The following is a 21,756-nucleotide window of genomic DNA, read 5'->3' as shown; positions in this document are numbered from 1 at the left end:
TCTTCAAGATTGCTTTGTCTATTTGAGGTCCTTTGTAATTACATATGAATTTAAAAGTCATCCTTTAAATTCTGTAAAAAAGGCTTTGAAATTTTATTATGGGTTGTATTAAACCTGTAGATAACTATGCTAGTATTGACAGTTCAACAATATTAAATATTCCTCTCCTTGAACATGGGGATCTTTCTAGATATTCAGGTTTGTCTTAGTTTTTCAACATTGTTTTTTTATTTTCAGTGTTCTTTCCCGTAACTCTTTCAAAATTTACATAACTGATTAGCCCTTTTTAAAATTCATACTTCCTAACTATTCCTCCCACCAAAATTATTTTTTTATATAAACTGTTTCATCCAATTGCTATTTTATTAATTATTTTTTGGTGTGGGGGGGTTGCTTTCCTCTTTCTTTTTACAAGAAAAACAATTAAAAAAATCTTTAAGATATTGGAATAGAAAGGAAAAAACTACTAACCAAGAGGCCATTTTAAAAAAATATTTTTTAGTTGTCAATGGACCTATATTTTACTTATTTATATGTGGTGCTAAGAATCAAACCCATTGCCTCATACATGCTAGGCAAGTGCTCTACTACTGAGCCACACAACCTCAGCCCTAACCAAGTGTTTTGTAAGTAGACAAATGAAACTCTATTAATCACCACAAAGATATAAGGACTGAATATAAAAACAGAAGTAAAACTTTTTGGTACAGGAATAGTGCAATTTCTGCATGTAGTGCCTATAATAGGAACCTAATAGATTTTGTGTATTTAAATGACCATAAAAAGATTTCCAAACAAACCTTTTTTTCAACTTCCAAAGGAAGTCTCACATCTCTTCTTAGGAAAAGCTGTGGTGATTCTCTTTGGGGATCCAAATTAGTCAATTCAGCAAGTATTTCTGGCCAGTCACGAACATATTGCAAAGGTTTATGATAAGGCTTGAGCTGAAGGCCTGAAAAACATCTTTCCTTTTATAAATGATAATGTAAAAAAAATAATTATGCCAATGCATATAAAAATTTTATTCTAAACTATGGGCACTTAAGTACTGAATATATATAAATTAAAAGTCTAAATTTAAATCACTATTTAATCTTCACTGTTACCTAATTTGTAGATAACTGCTTGTTTTTAATATAAGAATAATTCATCTAGCAAATTTATCAAATGTGCGTGAAATTTTTAATTCCATTATAACCTATTTAATTATATCACAATCAATAAAATTTTGTGTCAAAGATACAATTAAACCATTAGGTAACCAACCTTTATCAATTAAATTCTTTACCTATGCAATACTTTGTGTGGGAAAAAACGTATATATATGCATTTATTTATACACACACATTAACTTGCTGTTAACTAGAAAGGTTTGCTGGAAAACTAATGTAAAGAAAAGAACATGTGGATTATTTTGAGAGAGTCAATATGAACAATACATTTAATGGCATTCAAATCAAATGTTGTTGCAGGAGAAGAAAATTTTTGGTTTTTACTAGTTACAAAATGCTTTAAATGAAGGAGGGAAGGGGCCTTAAGGGCTCACCTGTTTCAGCAGTTTGAACACTAATAATTTATACAAAAGAGAATAACATGGTATTACTTAAAATTTAAAGCAAATGATAAATGTTACATTGAAGTTTACCATTTTATTTCCAAAAAGGAATAATGGTGTTTAAACAATAAAATAAAAACTATCTTACTAAGGTTTTCTGAACAGATCCAAATAGTGAAATACTGCTGAGTTTCTTGAGAGAGATGCATTCCTTCCATTATCTGCTGTACTGTGGTATTATTTCCATGCTTCAGTTCTACAGAACGGTATGATCCATCCATTCTATATATTCGAACTTTTTCATACTAGGATAAGGAATGATAATAAATTAGGAAAACTGCTTAAAAATTACCTAACACAGTCCAATAAAACACTTTACTTTTAACTTCTAATCTTTTAGAATAGATTTCTAATACAAAAATATCAGAAACCTGCTTCAAATGAGAACTTGTTGATAATATTTTAAAACATTTTACTTCCATTATTTATATTTTCTAAATTATTTTCTTCTGAATGTTCTGTCAAATAATTTTGGGCAACTAAAGAAAATGGTTCTTTAAAAATTCAAATTCTTCTGGCAGGATGTTTCATAGTTGTTAATGTAAAAGGTAAATATATGGGAAATATAGACTTGGTCACTGAACTAAGTTTTAGTCAAGTACTCAATAAGCATAATGGGTCATAAATCATACTGAAGATATGGTAGCAGCAGTAACTTGTACTGAGAAGTCTTTTATAATGAAAGACTCTGAAGGTAAAAGTTGTAGAACAACAAATTTTGGCTAGCTTCCTTCCTTTAATTCAGAAAAACTCAAATAAAAGTGTTACAGGAAGTACCTGATGCTCCCAAGTAACATATAGGCCAAATCATTTTGGAATGAAGTACTTGATTCCTCTTCTTATCTGTTCAAAATATAAAAATTATGCCAGAAATAAAAATGTGTTATAACTATACAGTTAGAAAATTATTTGTAATGAAGTGTAACATAAGGTGTCTCTATTGCTTATCATTTCTTGTCTCTGTCTTATGGTCTTGGAATAGTATTTTGACAAAATGTGTATGTGTGGTGAGTCTGTATGTAACATTTCCTAATGGAAGACATTATGTGTTCCTTACCATTTTCAAGAGTATTCCATGGTGTAGATTCACAGATATACTAAATAAATACTTATTGACTAGTTGATGGTTAGTATCTAGAAAGGCTCGGGAGTATCAGTTACATCTGTTGGTATAAACCTTTTTATCTGGTTTTTAAGTTTTCAAATAGTTTTTAAATTAATAATAGTTTTATAATCACTATAACTTTTAGGCATAACAATTTCTTCTGATAGTAAATTCCTCTCCATTCTTGCTTTTGTTTTGTTTGTCTATGGTGCTAGGGATGGAACTCCAGGGCTTTGCACATGCTAATCAAGTGCTCTATCAATGAGCTATATGCCCCAAGCCCTCTTCTCCATCTTAATGTCAATGCTAATTCTAAATTAAACTTTAATCTTTATAATACAATGTGTATTTGTCATTAGATTTATCAGTTTATTTTGGGAATAATTAGATGGGAAGACTAGGTTGAAATAGCAGAAAAATAGAGCCAGGAAATCACCTATTTCAACATTTGTGAGGGGGAGGAAGTTTTCACTAACTTGCTGAGACTAAATTAATAAATTATGTTCAATGCTGAATTTACAAATATAAAATGTTGTTTAGAAGGGCTAATACAGAAATATTCTTCAATGAATAATCAGAATTATTTTATTCAACACATCAAGTTACATTTGTGCATCATTGAACATTTTAGTTGATGACATACCTAATGCTATATACAATACAGCCTACGTATATAAAAGGCTATATATGATACCTAGGTTTGTGTAAAAATACTTTATGTTGTTCACATAATGATGAAATTGCCTAATGATGCATTTCTCAGAATAAATCCCTGTTTTAGAATGATTATATTGGGGGCTGGGGATATAGCTAAGTTTGCAGAGTGCTTGCCTTGCATGCACAAGATCCTGGGTTCAATCCCTAGCAAAAAAAAAAAAAAAAGATTATACTGGAAATTAGAGATTATACTGGAAATTATGTTTTCTTCTTTTTTTGGTGAAAGAGATTGAACCCAAGGTCTTGTGCTTGCTAAGCATGAACTCTATCACTGACCTACATCCCTAGTCCCCAAATTAGATTAATTATCTTGGAAGTTTTATTCATTTTTCCAGTTCATTTGGTTATATAAAAATAAATATTCAGCCAGGTGCAGTGGCATATGCCTTGTAATCTCAGCAACTCAGGAGGCAGGAAGATCGAGAGTTCAAAGCCAGCCTCATCAACTCAGTTTGCCCTAAGCAAATTAGTGTGAGATCCCATTTCAAAATAAAGTATTAAAGGGCTGAATATGGCTCAGTGTTTAGGCACCTCTGGGTTTAATCTCCAGTACCAAAAAAAAAAAAAAAAAGTTCAAATGTTAAGAACAACAACAAATTTAATACATGAGTTTTACAATAGTAAAGAGTCATCTAAGCTTGTATCCTTTCACTCTTGCCACAGGTCCTTAAATTATCTATCAATTTAAAAGCTACATTTGACTATTGATAAATGTAATTCTTACTGGTTTGTTAATGGCTTCCTTCAACAATTTTGCTGCTTCTTCCCAGTTGTTTTGTTTGTTTTCTTCACAAATATTTAATGGGGATCTTCCTTGTTGGTCTGTTATGTGCTAAAAATGTGGGAGAGGTAAGGAAAAAAAGACATTAAAAATAGTTTTCTAAGGGAAAACATTCAATTAATCAGAATTTCATAAAAAAAGATTAATGCAAAGTGTTCAGTAAATATTAAGGCTACATCGTACATATTCTATATCAAACAAGAATTGCCAAAGTTAAAAGACTGAAAGCACTAGTCAATGAGATTATTGATTTTTAAAAGTTCTGATACAGATAAAACAGTTTTTGTTATGTTTTTACTTTGCCCTTTAGAAACACTTGTTACTATGTGGATAGACCATCTTTTTTTCTTTCTCAAGACATATTTTGGGAAATAGAATATAAAATGAAAAGTGGTAAAAATTTTATGATTCTGGTAAAGGGTAGTGGTAATGGTTGCACAATAATGTGAGGATGTACTCAATGCCACTGAATTGTGCACTTAAATGTAAATAAAATCATAAATTTTACATGAGGTATATTTTTTCAGGATAAAAAAACATTTAAAATGTATGCTCAAGAGCACAGCTCATACATAAATATTACTTAATCTATAAAATGAAATTTATTTTTATTTTTTAGCTGACCTTTCAAATGTACAATGGAATATTTCAGTGTCATTACATGTTATTTACTGCTTGGGATGGGGATAAATAGGGAAATAACTTACTCTGTCAACTTCTGGATGGTTTAGGAGAATCTGTACTATTTCAGCATGTCCTCCTCCAGCAGCAAAATGAATAGGAGAACTTAGCTGTCCATTTAAAAAGTTTGGATTGCACTTTCCTTTCTCTAATAATATACGAGTGGCCTCAACTTTTCCATACCTACAAAAAAAAATGAAACTTACCTAAAAAAAATAATCTGGAATGTTAAAAAAAATCAAAAATTCAGCTAATATCCAAGAAATCTAAGGCTTTTCTAGGACAGATAGTAAAGCATTAATGGATTAAAACTCTGACAAAAAATGCTCTCAAGGGTTAGGGACTTTTTATTAATTATTTTGGCTCAATTCTATTTCTGATCAATTGAGAGAAAATATAACCAAATATAAAATAAAGAATGTGATGGAGAAACACTCCATATAAAGTACAAAAGTTATAAATTAGGAAGATATAATTTTTAGTTAAAAATAGGTTAAGAGAAGTTGGGGATACAGTATAGTGGTAGAGCATGTGCTATCATATGCAAGACCCTGAGTTCAATTCCAGCACGAAAAAAGGAAAAAAAAAGTTTAGAATCAGAAAGTAAGTCATAAACAATCTTATGGGAATGTTTTACATGTAGGCCTGACCATGAATTACAAAAGAGGCCCAAAGACAATCCTATATGTGGGTGCTACATTAAACTATGTGGAAGACACAAAGATACGATACAGAACCCTGCTCTGAAGGGTTTAATTAATCAGGCAAGACATTAACATGGATAAATTACATAATTTATAACTTTTGTACTTTGTACTCTTAGATTTAAGAATTTAGGATAACAACACAAATGGGACTTCACAACTGTCAAATCAAAATGGCATATATTTAATTATTTAAAACATTTGAAAAGATGAATGAGTTTTGTCTTCTCAGGAAGTGTTTTGAAAGAGCAATTTGAACAGATTTGAAATAAGAAAGAACATAAGAAATGTTAAAGGGAGATAAAATATTTTAGGTAGCGGGGAAGGAGTAAGGAAAGCAAAGTCTCAGAAGAGTACAAAGCATGTGCCAGACATAGTGAGTCAACATCTTGATTACAGCCAAAGATTTATGAAACATTGCAATCAGAAGCAATGGTGAAAAATAATCTGTTGTTTCGAAAGAAGAGGATGGAAGGAGAGAAGGTGAATGGAAATTTGGTTTTAGATATTTGAAGGAAAACAGTACATTAATTAGAATTGATCTGATTTGCCCTGAACGCTTTTCCCCTTTCACAAACTCTATGGTTTTTCTATACTCTGAATTGTTCACTTGTATCCTATCCCTTCTTATTCATGTGACTTTTGCTGGTGTTCTCTGCTATCAACATGCTCTTCTATTCTTCCTCATTTTGTTCAGACTGAATTCTATTAATCCTTTGAAATGGTTTAGGATAAATTTCTCTATATTCCTAATAATACATTTTAGCATTTTATTTTTGTTACTCTTATGGAACTCACCTCATTTTAACTAATTTCATTCTTATTTATATACTTCTTCTGTTACCCTGGAAGTTCATTAAGGGTAGAGATAATGTCATTGCATTCTCCAAAATGCCTTATGCACAAAAGATGCATGACTAAACTGTTAAGTAGGCAATTGAAAATGCAGGATTGGTTCTCAGAAGAGAGGCAAAGGCTTAGAATATCTATGTAGATTATGTACAATCATTTAACTGAAATGAATTACTATTAAGGTTGGAAGAATAGATAAAATCTTTCCGAGAGAGAAGTTAGAGAAAGATGATCCTCTTAGAACAATAAATGCATTTTGAAACACAGCCTTTCAGGGAAAGTCATAATGCAGGAATAATCTTAGAAGTAATAATAAAAATAATTAATACAAACACGAATTCGAAGAATGAGAAAAATGAAGCTTGAAGTCAGTTAAGTAACTTGTCCAAGTCTCATAGTTACTAGCCAGAGTTAGAATCTGGTTTTCTGAATCTTTGTACTTTCCACGTTCCTATACATGCTTGGATCATAGAATGGAGGCCAATATTTCATTAATAATAGTGATAGATTAACAATAAAATCTTGCATTTATTTTTTTTACTAAAGTCTCATTACACTCCTGCAACTCCAATTTGTTCTTAGAATAAAGGGGCGGTCAACAATATGCAGGGCAGGGAAAGATTAAAAACTCAGAGAAGGTAAAGAATGTGGCCCATTCACCTTTGAAGTGGCTTTGAAAGGAAGGAAAGAAACAGGACCGTAGCTAGAATAGGTAGCAAGTTCAAATTAAGGTTCTTTACATGTAGGGACAGAGAATCATGCATGAAGGCAAGAGCAAAGAAAGTTTGAAAAAGAAAATGGTGCCAGGAGCAGTGGCACATGCCTGTAATCCTAGTGGCTCGGGAGGCTGAGGCAGGAGAATCAAGAGTTCAAAGCTGGCCTCAGTAATTTAGCAAGGTGCTATAAGCAACTTAGTGAGACCCTGTCTCTAAACAAAATACAAAATAGGACTGGGGATGTGGCTCAGTGGTTGAATGCCTCTGAGTTCAATCTCTGGTACAGAAAAAAAAAGAAAAGAAAAGAAAGGAAATGGTGATTTGAATGGGAAACATTTGTATGCATTATCTTATACAGAAGATGAGAAGATGTATGGAGACAAAAACTTATCATTGGGGTAAAGAAGTACATTTCTGTTTTCACCTTTCTTTGAAAATAGGGGGTAAAAGAGTATAGGGAGTTATGAAAGTTAAGAATGAAAATAGTTAGCATTTACATATTTAGGAGTAGAAAGCTTTAGAATAGTTTGTAGGGGAAGACCAAAAGCATGACAGAATGAATGAAGCAAAGAGAATGAAGCAAAGCTAAGCTACAGTGAAGACCCCAATGAAATCAGATGGATTGGGCTGGGGATGTGGCTCAAGCGGTAGCGCGCTCGTCTGGCATGCGTGCGGCCCGGGTTCGATCCTCAGCACCACATACCAACAAAGATGTTGTGTCCGCCGAGAACTAAGAAATAAATATTAAAAAAAATATCTCTCTCTCTCTCTCCTCTCTCACTCTCTCTTAAAAAAAAAAAAAGAAATCAGATGGATTAATTCATAGTGAGCCATATCATCTCATAGTTCTAAAAATACTTTCTGGCAATGAACTAATGCCTAATAGTACTATCAGAGAAAGAAGACAGTGATTTGATCCAAAACAGAGAGTCTGGCATAGAAAGGGCAAAGAGGTGACAAAATATGGGCTATGAGACATTTACAAGTGGTGACACATTGAAAATATGGAGTAAAAGTCAATTTAAATAGTTTGAGAAAATGATAACTCTATAAATTGTGTATTTAGGTGACTGATCACTGATTAAGGAATTTTAACAGCTTTGAACAATCCTAGGAGTAATATAATTAAATGATCCTCAAAAAAAGATCCAGAAATTCATAAGGACTGCTAAAAAATTTTCAGGGTGTCTTCTAGGTCAATATTTTCATAATAATAATACAAGATAGTATTTGCCCTTTTCATTCTCATTTTCTTCTTAGTATGAAGTTTTCTAGAAGCTGTGTGACATGTTTTGCAACATACTAACAGCAGAAGCAGATGTAAGAGTCTATTAAATAAAGACAGTAAAGAGATTTGTAAGACTGTAAAACAATGCCACCTTCTCATTAATTTTTTTATTCTGGAAAATATGGCACTTTTATAAACTTGTATTATGCTAATACATGTTTATTATTTTAAAATGCATTACTAAATATTTAGGCTATTTTTCTGTTTTCATTTTTAATGTAGTAAATAACATTAATTCCACATAAACAAAAAAGAACTCTTTGTTGATTCTATAAGTTTTAAAAGGAAAAATAGGTCCTGAGACCAAAAAGTTTGAAAAGTACTTATCTAATCAAAACCATCATTGGTTTACTTACTTATTTTTGGTACCCGAGTTGAACCTAGGGGCACTTAAACACTGAGCCACATCCCCCAGTCCAATTTCCTAGTTTTTATTTTGAGACAGATTCTTGCTAAGTTGTTGAGGCTGGCTTGAAACTTAAAATCCTTTATCTTCTGCCTCCTAAGTCGCTGAGATTATAGGAGTATGCCAGCATGCCTGGCTTCATTTTATTTTATTCTTTTTCTTTTCTTTTTTTTTTTTTTTTTTTTTGGTACCAGGGATTGAACCTAGGGGTTCTTAACCACTGAACCATATCCCCAGCCCTTTTTATTTTGAGACATGGTCTCACTAAGTTGCATAGTGCCTGACTAAGTTGCTGAGGCTGGCCAGGAACTTGTGATCCTCCTACCTCAGAACTCCTGAGCTGCTCGGATTAAAAGCCTGTGCCACCACACTTGGCAAATACCCTCATTTTAAAGATGAGAAAACAGATCAAGAGGAGTAAAACATTGTTTAACCTTATAAAGACTGGACAAGCCCCAGAGTTTAGGCTGTGATAGTTCAGTGTCCCCTCCTAGATCATTGTACTGAATAAGAGTATATTCCAAAATAAATTAATTTAAATTCTTAATTAAATAAACCATTCTTTATTCAAATTCATACCAATCAAATGATGCATCTGATTAAAAGTATTGAAAGGTGACCCATACTATGTCTGGTGATCGGTACTTCTAGGAAAATTAATTTTATCAAATTTTCCTTGGTGTACTCTATTAACAAGAAGCTGAAATTAAAATACTATAGCTTAATAAGTTTTAGAATGAGACACCAACATCTTTACATTTTAACATTTTTTTCTTCTTGGGGGGGGGGTGCTGCAGATTGAACCCAGGGTCTCACGCATACATGCATGCTAATAAGCATATACTCTGCTATTGAGCTATCACCTCAACTACAACAATATTTAATAAAAGCCAACTTTATTAAGTGCTTATTATGTGTCCTCAAAGAACCCTTTCTTCATTTTTCTTTTTTGATATAGTGCTAATGACTGAACATCAGTATGCTAGGCAAGTGCTCTACCACTGAGTTACACCTCAGCCCTGTATTTTCTTTTTTAATCTTAGGAAAAGTATCATTTTGAAGTCCATCTTATACATAAGGAAACAAACCCTTAAAGTGGTTAAGTAACTTGGCAATGGTCATACTTTTAGGAATAACAGATGCGATTGAAACTTAAATACCTTCCAAAATATGTTAAATGCTAGACTAGTGCTTTTATATAACATGTAGTAGAAAATACTACCATTTTTTTATTAGAGAAGAAAAAAAATCTCCTGCCATAAACTGCAATTCACTGCCTTGGCCTTTCCCAATCCCACAGTGTAGTTGTTTGGGGTTTGATCTATATGCTATACCTTTTTTGTTTATCTACAGGTAAAGCATGCAATTTCTTTTAGTATTATTTACATCATCAGTATTTATCAGTAATCTGAGGCAACAACTAGTAGATAACCTAAGCATGATTTAGGGTAACCCTAAATATAAATATAAAAATTTCCCAAACTGAAAACATAAGAGCAAGTTTACCAAATAAAAGAGCTTATTTTTAAGAAAACAGAAAAAAAATACTTTAAAAGCAACTAAATTTAGACACTTGATCACAAATATTAGAATTAGAGAAATCAAAAGAATTCTGAATTGGAATGAACTCTAGAAATGGTCTAGTTATTGTATTTTACATACAGATAAATGAACTAAGATGCATATATGTGAAGTTCCTTGCTTAACATTGCACAGCTAAGATATTGTGGACAATTAATGGTTAGTAAGTAGTATGGTACTATACTTTAAACAACAGGTCAAAAATAACTTTCTCATAGAAAAAAATTGTAATATAATCATGTTCTTTTGAGACAATGGGCATTCTGTTAACTACAGCCACCAATATTGAAAACTCAGCCCAGCTAAGGGGAAATAGTATATTATGTGAAAAGAGTAGGACAGTAAGAGCTACATCAGGCAAGTAGTGTTAAGAGCTAACTCCAATTCTTTTCAAACCCCCACATCTAATAAAACGGAAGGTTCTGATTCTAATGAAGGTTTCTGATAACCACCATTTCCCAAAGAATGAAGAGGATAATTTCCTATGTTATTAACACATTCAAACTTTATAATAAGGATAAAATAATACAACATAAACCCAATATAAAACAAAAGACACTGCAAGGTAAATAAGGGACCTTGGGTTCAGCAGTGATATTTACTAGTTATTAACTATCCTACGGTAAGACTTGATGATCCCTATTAACAATGGCAGTACTTTCCCCATGGGTCAGACCTTGCAATTCTGAACAGTAGCACATACACAGTAATCACAAGATCAAAACAGAAAGCTCAGAAGGCAACCATAGTGGAAAAAAGTGTCTGGAATGATAATAGTCTTTTTGATAAGATATATTAATATTTAATACTAAGAATTTATTCTCTCTAGAAAGAAAAGAATAAGTAATTCATTTACCAGCATGCATAATGAATGGGTGCCCAGTGGTCACTATCTAATTGGTTGACTGAAAATCTCTCATTGAGAAGATGGCTTAGTAATTCTGAATCTCCTTCACAGGCACTTCGATGAAGAGGAAAATCATCTACCCACTGTCGTTCTCTAATTATTAAAAAGAAAGTAAAAAAATGAAAACAGCATTGTTTAAATTGAAATTGTTTCAAAGCAAATGTGACACACCTATTAAAGCTACATATAACTGAGCAGCTATAAGTAAACTATTAACTAGGTTGCAAAATTATAGCACATATTATTTTAAACAATATTTTAATACTGTAATATATTTTTAAGGTTAACAATATGGAGTAAAACCAAAAAAGTACTTGTCTTCTGTGACACTGCTCATGCTTCTCTGCCATTTTTCCTGTTTGGGAATTTGTATTTTTGAGTAGTCTGGAGCTCCTAGACCAAAGTATGGATTTATTACCACTTTATCTACCTAGAAAGTAGAAAACAAAACAAAAAGAAAAACTTCTTAAGAGCTTTTAATAATTGACCTTTATGTATATAAATACAGCATGGATATCATCTTAATGTTTGTTTACAAATAACTATACACACACACACACACACACACACACACACACACACACACACACATCTCAGAAAAAAATTACACTTGACATGAAATGACTTTTGAAACCAAAGCCAAAATTCAACTCTTACCCGATTTGTATATTGAAGATCTGATCCAAACAAAGGGTTATAAATACAGGTATCTGCTTTCTCTAGGGCTAACATTTTACTCTTTATTTCTAATGCACTATACCCCATATGTAGTGAGTTTTCTGCCTGGCCTGATTCAGTAGCATATGCAGGGTTTATGACATTAGTTTTTATACGCTCAAGTGGAGAAGGTCGGAATAAAGCTGGAATAAAGTGAGACTGTGCATGACGTTCATCTAACCACCTGGCAAAAATAGAAAAAAAAAGAGGTAGTAAAAACACTTGTTCAAAAATGAAGATGAAACGGTAGACTATTAATTCTGATATGTGGTACTTTCTAATATTACACTTGGATTTTTATAATCTTCATTAGTGTTGGCTAAGTACCTCATTTGTTAATAAAACTTTTGTTAATAGACACAAGTAAACAATTTTTAAAAATGTATATGCTATAGTAATGATAAAAACTCCTTTCAAAAAATGAAGTACCTTCAAAATTTACACCACTGAGATGTACGTGATAAGAGTCCTACTGTTAGAGAAAGACAAAGGGAGAGATTAAATTACTTATATTAATAAGAATATCTAAACACTAAATCCAGTTTTCTAACAGAAGAATCTTAATTCCAAGGTCAGGGCAGTGTTTGTTATTTTTTAATAAAATTAACATGCTCTAAACAGATAAGCCAATCTTGCCTTGGGTGGTTTTCATTTTTATTTTATAATTGAAAAACATACCATTTCTTAATACATATATTATTTTAAAAGTGTCTATATCGGACTAATTTCCAGTATAAACATGTATCTGATTAATTAAAAAATATATTTAAAGGTACATCTTACTTATCCAAGGCTATTAACATTCTTGCTGTAAGTGTTGCAAAGTGAGTACTGGATTCACTACAGACTCGCATAATATCCTGTAAGCAGTAAAATATTGGGCATCCTGGAGTATATGTATATTTAGTATTATCTGAAAAAAAAAGAATGGTGCCATCATAAAAAGGGTTATATCTACATTACGAAGTGAGTCATATTATACATTATATCTATGTAATATAAATATTACAAATACTACAATTGGACAGTATATTTTAGAACTATTATTGACATTTCTTATCCTCAATAACAAAATAGGCTTTGATCATAATCTGTTTATTTCCCAGAATACTTAAATATCTATTTCTATTCTATCTATGGTATATCATTTGAAAAATTCCTGATTTTAACCTAAGTACTTTTAATCTCAATTATACCTTCCCTCCTAACTTTTCCATCCTATTTAAAAAACTGAAATAAAAGCATCACTGGTTAGCCAATAATGCTTGTATACTAACCAATATACAAAGCCAAGAAGATATACATTAATTTGAAATTGAAACATTTTTGGCAAGTCAAAATTTTTTCTATGAACTTAACATGTATTTTATAACAGTATCCCAATAGTAACTATAAATGCAAACTTCTAAGTTCCTCAATAAACTTTCACTTAGCATCTAAAGTAATAAATATAAGAGAGATTGTACCTTTGACAACTGATGGAACAATAAATAATGATGCTTCTCTGCCCATCTTCTCTCCATCCAGAGGAAATTTCTTCATTAGTACCACTCGTTTTCCTAATCATTTTAAGAAAGGCAGCAAAGATAAAAAAAACAGACTTTTTTTTTTTTGGTGCTGGGGATTAAACCCAGGGCCTTGTACATATGAAGCAAGCACTCTACCAATTGAGCTATATCCCTAGCCCCAAAATAACAGACTTTCAAGTCTGATAAATTAACTCACAAATTAGAAAATAAATCTTTAGGAATTACGGATATAGCTCAGTAGTAGAGCACTTGTCTTAGTTTAGGCAAGGCATAATATCTGTGTTTGATCAAGAACATAATATCTGTGTTTGATCCCATGTACTGCAAATAAAAAAATAAGTTTAAAAAGAAAAGAAAAAAATTTTAAGACAACATAAGAGGAACTGAAATATGCTTAAAAATCAGTTTTATTACATATACTAATAAAAATAATAATTCTGATTATACAGGATCATCCTGTAGTAAGCTAGTACATTTAAGGTCATAGTTTCACTTACTAGAAGAGAAGTTTCCTATGTATAGCAAGGAAAACTGTTCTGCTAAGGACTGAGAAAGCAGGTCCAACAGCAAGGCATCCTGTAAGGTCAACAAACATACTTCCTCACTCAGCTCTGATAAAGGTGGTAATTTTATTACAGTCTGGGTTCACTGAGGCAGAGTAGTATATGAAAGTTACAAAATCTTAAATGGTAGCTCTTTGTTATTTAAATACTCATCTTCCATCCTCAATATTAACTTTTATTAGAATCTGATTGGGCTACAAACTAATGTTTTGAGTCGTAATCACAATTCTTGAGTCTGTTTACCTTAATTTGGCATTAAGTAGGCCATCACTAATAAACTACTAATCTTATACTCTAAAACCCCTCATTGTCTAGGTTCCTTTGCTATGATATTCATCAAATTTATCAATTTCCGATCTTCTCCCCTCAAGAAATACAATAGCTAGCAATAGGATTACTCTGTGGATAAGTAGTTAAACAGATAAATAATTTCATGTATTCATAAAATATCAGTTAGTATTTCTAGTTTTTTTAATATTTATTTTTTAGGTGTAGTTGGACACAATACCTTTAATTAATTAATTTATTTTTTATGTGATGCTGAGGTTCGAACCCAAAGCCTTGCACATGCTAGGCAAGCGTTCTACCGCTGAGCTACAACCCTAGCCCCATTATTTCTAGTTCTTAAGGCCTTTTCTATTATAGTCCCCAAAATTATTTTACAAAATGGACACTTGTTCAAAGTATAAATGTTAGATATAGAATAACATTCTAATAAATGTCGAGGCACTATTTGTTTTGTCTTTTTTTTTAAGAGAGAGTGATAGAGGGGAGAGAGAGAGAGAGAGAGAGAGAGAGAGAGAGAGAGAGAGAATTTTTAATATTTATTTTTTAGTTCTCGGCAGACACAACATCTTTGTTGGTATGTGGTGCTGAGGATCGAACCCGGGCCGCATGCATGCCAGGCAGGCGCGCTACCGCTTGAGCCATATCCCCAGCCCCTTGTTTTGTCTTTTTAAAAATATTTTTTTAGTAGTAGAAGAACATAATATCTTTATTTATTTATTTTTATGTGGTGCTGAGGATTGAACTCAGTGCCTCACACGTGTAGAGGCAAGTGATCTACCACTGAGCTATAGCCCCAGCCCCTCTTTTGTCTGTCTTGAGGTCTCCTATTTACTCGATCCTTCCTGCTTTGCTGCTTTCCCAGATCTGGTTCAGATTTACTGTTGAACTGCCTATTTTACAAATCATATCTGTAACTATGAGATCTGTTGTGGAAGGAAAAAAAGGCACTGACTTCAAAATGAGATGTGAGGGTTTAGTTCTAATTCCTCAATTAACAGCAACATGCTCTTTATGGGTGACAACCTATATCTGCATTTCCAATTACAGTTGTGAAAATGTCCACATACCAACTCACAGGACCAATTAAAGAATTTCAGGAATAAATGTGGTAGCAAAGCATATAGAGTACTACACAAAATGCAAAGCATACCTACTGCTACTATAGTTGTTTGTGATTTCCATGTGACACTTATACAATGAATCATTGGGACATAGCACCTGCTTATTAGCATGTGTGAGTTCCTGAGTTTCATCTCCAACACCAAAAACAAATAAAAACCCAAACTAACACAAAACAAAACAGAGACCCCCCCAAACCCTTAGACATTTACAAAAGCTCAATTGAAAAGGAGATTAATAGTAAATTCCTCTATTTGTGTTCATTAAAAGCTGCCTGAAAATATATTAGTATATTTTATTGTCTAAATGGGTAAAATTTTACTAGGCATGCTTCATTTATAATTCTTCCTAAGGGAAACTGCCTAGTACTCTGGGTCAGGGGAATTTTTGTTAATACTGACACCTCTCCCATCCCCCTTTTGGGTGAATGAACCTAGTAGCAAAGCTTGGCTTATGCACAGCAAATTATTACTTATCTATTTCAGCTCAAATACCTCACAGACTAAGCAGATTTCTGTCTCATGGATTCAGTCTCAGGATAAATCTTTTTTTTTTTAAAGAGAGAGAGAGAGAGAGAGAGAGAGAGAGAGAGAGAGAGAGAGAGAAAGAGAGAGAGAGAGAGAGAATTTTTTAATATTTATTATTTTTTAGTTCTCGGCGGACACAACATCTTTGTTGGTATGTGGTGCTGAGGATCGAACCCGGGCCACACGCATGCCAGGTGAGCGCGCTACCGCTTGAGCCACATCCCCAGCCCCATAAATCTTGATAACTATAATAATTTGGCAATCATGGAAGATGAAAATTTGACAGAGAAGTCAAAAGACTAAGGTAAAAAAGACTGGCAAATTTGTGATATCCACAGTCTTTCACACGCTTTGATCCCAAAAGGATGTTCCTCTTTCCCCTCATCCTGCTTCTTTCCCCCTAGGGTAAAAATGGTTTCTAGATCATTTTATTAAAAAAAATTCAATAATCAGGGAAAAAGGATTCTTTTTGTGAGATTCAGAATATATATCAAAGATCTGCAAAGTTATGGAGGAACTTCTTACAATCTTGAGTTATAACAGAGTCCCAACTCACAAAAACCCTTAAAGCTCTTCTGTGGAAGTAACCTATTCGAATCATACAATAAAGTGAATGGTACCTCAGAAAGTCATAACACAGCTGTATAGCTCAGCTAGATTATGTCTAGAAAACAAATTGGAAAAAAAAAAACTAACAAATCATAAGACCTGGCTATATGTCTGCAACAAATAATCTTTACTAAAACAGGTGAATCAGACACCTAATTTCTACAGGGGAACAATGACAAAAAACTGAATAAACTTTAAAAACCAAAAGCAGACACAGAGAGGTACTCTTTATCTCACTAACAATTGGTTTCAACTTCTTTTTGATTGAAGCAAGCATTATCTTTTTAATTATGATGCCTGAATCTTAGGCATAGTTTATAGTTTCTGTAATTTCTGACCACTTTTGCTTGTTAAAAGGATATACCCTGAGAAATTGGATCATCAATTTTTAATCACTTTTACTGTCTATACATTATTTAATATTTTAAATGGTGCCTATGTCTATACATTATTTAATATTTTAAAAGGTGTCTCAATCTTTCAAGGTTAGTATGTCTACACATTAGTTTCACTCTTAGAAAAGGGACTTATTTCTATGGCCAAATGGAAAGAAAATCCCTGCTATCTGGTAACTTCCAGGATTTCCCATAATCCATGAATGTTAACTTTTACTTAGTTATAAGATAGAGGTTTATAATTTCTTTTGTACTGGAGTAGAAACATAAAAACAGTAGTTCAATGATACTTACCTAGAAAACTAAACTTTCAGCAAATGTAATTTGTAATTGATTATAGTTTTTATTTTTAAATATTTATTTTTTTAGTTGTCATTGGACACAATACCTCTATTTTATTTATTTATTTTTATTTGGTGCTGAGGATTGAACCCAGTGCCTTGCATGTGCAAGGCAAAGCATTCTACCGCTGAGCCACAACCCTAGCCCATAGTTTTTTAATTTTTAATTGATTAAAAAAAATGACAACAGAATGCATTACAGTTCTTATTACACATATATATACCACAATTTTTCATATATCTGTTTGTATATAAAAAATGTTGATACCCAATTCGTGTCTTCATACATGTACTTTGAATAATGATGTCCATCTCATTCCACCATCCTTGCTAATCTCCTTCCCCTCCCTTTCCTTCCCACCTCTCTTCCCCATCTAGAATTCATCTATTCCTCCCATGCTCCCCCTCCCTACCCACTATGAGTCAGCCTCCTTATATCAGAGAAAACATTCAGCATTTGTTTTTTGGGGATTGGCTAACTTTATTTAGCATTATCTTCTCCAACACCATCCTTTTACCTACAAATGTCATTGTTTAATTCTCTTTTATTCCCTGCCCATAGTTTTTAAATCACTACTTCATTTCCTTTCTCTACTGACCAAATCATTAACATTGTGATTTCTTTAAATGCTTTTCAAGTTTGAGAAAAATTATAGTTGAATTACTTCTTAAAAGGCTTGATATAATTAATAAAAAAACTTTTTGTTTTGTAAGTTTTTCAAATGTAAAAAAAACAAACTTTGATTTTTGTATATTTTAAAATATATCTTATTTTTACAAGTATTTAAAGAAAACTGAGTTAAGAAAAATAAAGAAAAGTTTCCTACCTCTGATACCCTGGTTTGCTGGAGAAATTGGCTTGGTGGTTTCTACGACATAATCCAATATGCCTTGTGTAATTTCACTGTTGCCTTGAAGTTTAGTTTCCAACAAAACTTTCTTTCTCTTTTTTTTCTGTCCTTCAATGGGAACTTCATGCAATAGAATCTTAAATGAGAAAAATATCAGTAAGAGAAAGTTTAAAATAAAATGTGCCTTACCTAAAATACTGTAATACGCTAACAGCCGTTCTCAGCTCTAGTAATATGTCTAGTAATAAAGTAGAATAGCTTTAGAATAATAATATCAACACCCATCCCTAATCTCAGACCTATTAAATCAGAATGTCTAGGAACTGGAGTTCTAATACTAACAGTTTCAAAAAATTTCCAGGTAATTCATCAGTGTAGCCACGATTGAGAAGGAATAAGCAAATGCATTGCTGGAGCAACAGTCTACAGAAAACCCCTGCAGTACCCTTTAACAGGTTTCAGAAAACCTGAAAAGAGCAATTTAAGTAAAATACTAGAGGAATTAGGTTAGATTAAAAGTAATTCATAGTGCTAGGCATGTGTTGTATAGAAAAGATAACAATTCAGTTAGATATATTTTTGCCTGAATTACAAGTTTACCAATGTATGTAATACAATTCAAGACCACAGAGAAGTCACTTGATTGCCTAGAACTTAAGGGAAAAATATACATTAAATAGTTAAAAATAAACTGGGAAAACGAGAACAATGTTTACACAAACATTTTGAGTGAGTTGAATTTTGTAGTTTTTTCATTTTTGAGAACCATTCTACAAACTGTACTAAATCTAAGTATATAAATTGTAAGAAAAGCTCAAAGGAATAACTTTTACTATACAATAACCTACACACATAAATCAAATATTTAAATGCTCAAAAGACATGCAGCAGAAAGACATGATGGATAGAGATCTAGAATAACCAGCTTATCAATAAGGTTTAAAATATATAATAAATAAATAAAACATATTATAAGGTTTTATATGTTAATGATAGTATAGAATGACATTCAGTGCAGAAAATCAAATGTCATTAAATTTTCTCACTTCATATGACTTAGCTCTGTATTCTCGAGAATTGAGACTGGCAGTATTCTTTGGCCGAATAACAGCAACATATGCATCTTCTATGTTTTCTGGATTTCCCATTGCTTTACAAAACAAACAAAAATTCCTTAAAGATTAAATGACACAATTGGTGGCAAAGTAAAAATTAGAGTATTATATCCCAACTTGAAAATCTTTTATTTCCAATAATCACTTTGGAAACAATTAAAAAATGTTTACTTGTGTATCTTCGACTTGATAGTACCTAAAAGGCAAACCAGAGATAACTTTGATTGTATCTTTATCACGGAACTATTCAAAATATTAGCTTATAATTTAAGATTTTCCTATAAATTCCTTCTGTTAAAGGTAAAAAAAAATTCAAAATGAAGATACATATTTTCATAGATCTTAATGACAGTTAAGAATCTGTCTTTTAGGCATAAAAAAGTCATGAGGTTATAAAATATTTTGCAAATAATGACTTGAAACAATGATTCAGATCAATGCACACTCATTTTCCATAAATTATACAAGTGAATGAGATGTATGGACACCTCCTTAAAGACTGAAAACCCCCTAAAAGACAATGTATTGTGAAGACATTGTATAATATACATGGCACAATTACACAAACAAGTTTTGCCATTAAGTATCTACAAAGAGAAATCAAGTAACTCTTAGTTTTCCAAAATGAATTTGAAGCAAATCAATTCCTGTCTTGGCCAACCTAGGCTAAGAAATCAATCAAGTGCTTTATTTGTTAATGCTCATCACTTAGTTTTTTTTTTTTTTTTTTCTTTTTAATGTTAGCATTCCCAAAAGATTCTTAAAACTGGCTTTCCAGAAATATTCACACTAGACTATTTGAAATATACATTCTTCCTGTGACATGAAATAAGTAAACAAAGGCTTTTTTTAGGGAAATAATATTCCTATATTAATAATCAAGGTAAAGCCTGAAAAGATAGAGAACACATACAAATGGATAGGAAGAAAACAACTGAGCTAACAATAATGAAGATATAACTAGATATGTTATGAAATGTTGAGACTGAGTTTTAATGACGGTTTAAGTGACTATGTACAGGAAACATGTGGCATTTTGTCATATTTCCCACTCAATACCAGAAAATGTTTAGGCAAAAAATAACAATATAGTAAGTAATGAGGCCTCAGAAATGAAGTGTTGGGGGTGGTATCATTTTAAAATACACAAGGGCATTTTTGGTTGTGACTATGACTGGAGAAGGGGCGATAGAGAAGAAACATTTGGTGCCCGTGGGCAGAATAATGTTAGACTGCTTGCAAACAAACTCTAAAGAGACACAGCTCTCTGGGAGAGTGGGAAAGTAATGGAACTGAGATTTTTTAGTTAGGCCAGCTAGATAAAAAGACTTCTGGTGAAGCTAAAAGCACGATGGAGAAAAAGCAAAGAAAGAAAAAGAAAAGCCTCAAAAACAGAAGAAAGGGAAAGTGAGTTATGATGACAAGCTCCGACTCGGTTTTCCTACCTGACAACAAACACTCTGCCTTTCACTCCCCCACCTCCGCTACCACCCTTCAAGGAAAACTGCAAGCTTCTTTGCGCAGTTTCCACCTCAAAGGTAGCTTTGGCTTCTCAGTAACTATTCGTAGAAAGAAATTCCTTGCCTGGAGAAACTAGATACGGAGGTGATTCGGTCTCCGAGTTCTTTTCTTTCGCTGGAATCTGGATCTCGCTTCTCCTTTCCGCGAAGGAAACCTAGCGGTCTCACCCGTGCGGGCGGCCCACAGTCTCTGGGGCCGCTACATTCAACGCCCAGGGTGGGACGGTCACCGTAGGGGCGGGGTACCGTCACCGTTTTTTCATCCCTCCTTTCCTTCTCCCAGGCACAGCAGCCCGGCCCCACTTCCTGTAGCAGCAGGACCCTCGGTCGCCACCAGAAGACACCGGGCGCGTTCTCTCGCGCTCGCCACCCCACACCCCGAGAGCTCGGGTCTCTGGCGTCGGAGAACCTTTTGCGCACCCGCTTTTTATTGTCCCTCCCTTTCCTCGCGCCTGAGCACCGTTCACCCTTGCACTTTCTCCAGAAATTATGGGCTCCCAGACCTTCAAAGGCCCTATCTTTTCATCCTGCCGCTATCCGGGTGAGAAAATCGCTTCCGGGTTCACACCCCTCGCAGCCTCGCGGTTGGTGGCGGAAGAACTTCCGGGTCGGCAGCAGAGGTGCTACCGTTCCTGCCCGCTGCTGGCCCGGGCTACAAGGCTTTCTGGGACTGGTGGCGGGCGGCTCGGAGACCGCGGTGGTGGCGGCGGAAGCGACGGAGCCGGAGGCAGGGGAGGGGAGGAGGGCGGCCGGGGCCACGCGCGCGCGCGCAAGGCTCGAGCATGAGCCGGACTTGACCGTGAGGCGGAGGCAAGAGCCACCGCCTCCT

At 33.4% G+C, this 21,756-nt stretch overlaps 1 protein-coding gene across 1 annotated transcript in view; it reads right to left on the bottom strand.

Annotated features, from left to right (window-relative positions):
- Positions 1 to 21,059, bottom strand: part of LOC308640263 (krev interaction trapped protein 1-like) — a gene marked incomplete at its 3' end in the record, with an annotated part of 30,326 nt that extends 9,267 nt beyond the window's left edge. Inside the window, exons 1-12 of the mRNA XM_081312230.1 lie at positions 20,992 to 21,059; positions 19,339 to 19,442; positions 18,269 to 18,428; positions 13,537 to 13,629; positions 12,854 to 12,983; positions 12,011 to 12,254; positions 11,668 to 11,783; positions 11,303 to 11,446; positions 4,926 to 5,082; positions 4,162 to 4,269; positions 1,704 to 1,860; positions 801 to 952 (exon numbers count right to left, since the gene is read on the bottom strand). Coding sequence (XP_081168356.1) covers positions 801 to 952; positions 1,704 to 1,860; positions 4,162 to 4,269; positions 4,926 to 5,082; positions 11,303 to 11,446; positions 11,668 to 11,783; positions 12,011 to 12,254; positions 12,854 to 12,983; positions 13,537 to 13,629; positions 18,269 to 18,428; positions 19,339 to 19,440 — 1,563 coding nt within the window. The 5' untranslated portion in view covers positions 19,441 to 19,442; positions 20,992 to 21,059. The remainder of the gene's footprint in view (positions 1 to 800; positions 953 to 1,703; positions 1,861 to 4,161; positions 4,270 to 4,925; positions 5,083 to 11,302; positions 11,447 to 11,667; positions 11,784 to 12,010; positions 12,255 to 12,853; positions 12,984 to 13,536; positions 13,630 to 18,268; positions 18,429 to 19,338; positions 19,443 to 20,991) is intronic.
- Between the last annotated feature and the right edge of the window lie 697 nt (positions 21,060 to 21,756).

The sequence above is a fragment of the Spermophilus citellus genome (genome assembly GCF_964194105.1).
Source record: "Spermophilus citellus genome assembly, contig: SCAFFOLD_515, whole genome shotgun sequence".
In the NCBI taxonomy this organism is placed as follows: domain Eukaryota; kingdom Metazoa; phylum Chordata; class Mammalia; order Rodentia; family Sciuridae; genus Spermophilus; species Spermophilus citellus.
This window is presented reverse-complemented; position numbering and strand designations above follow the sequence as displayed.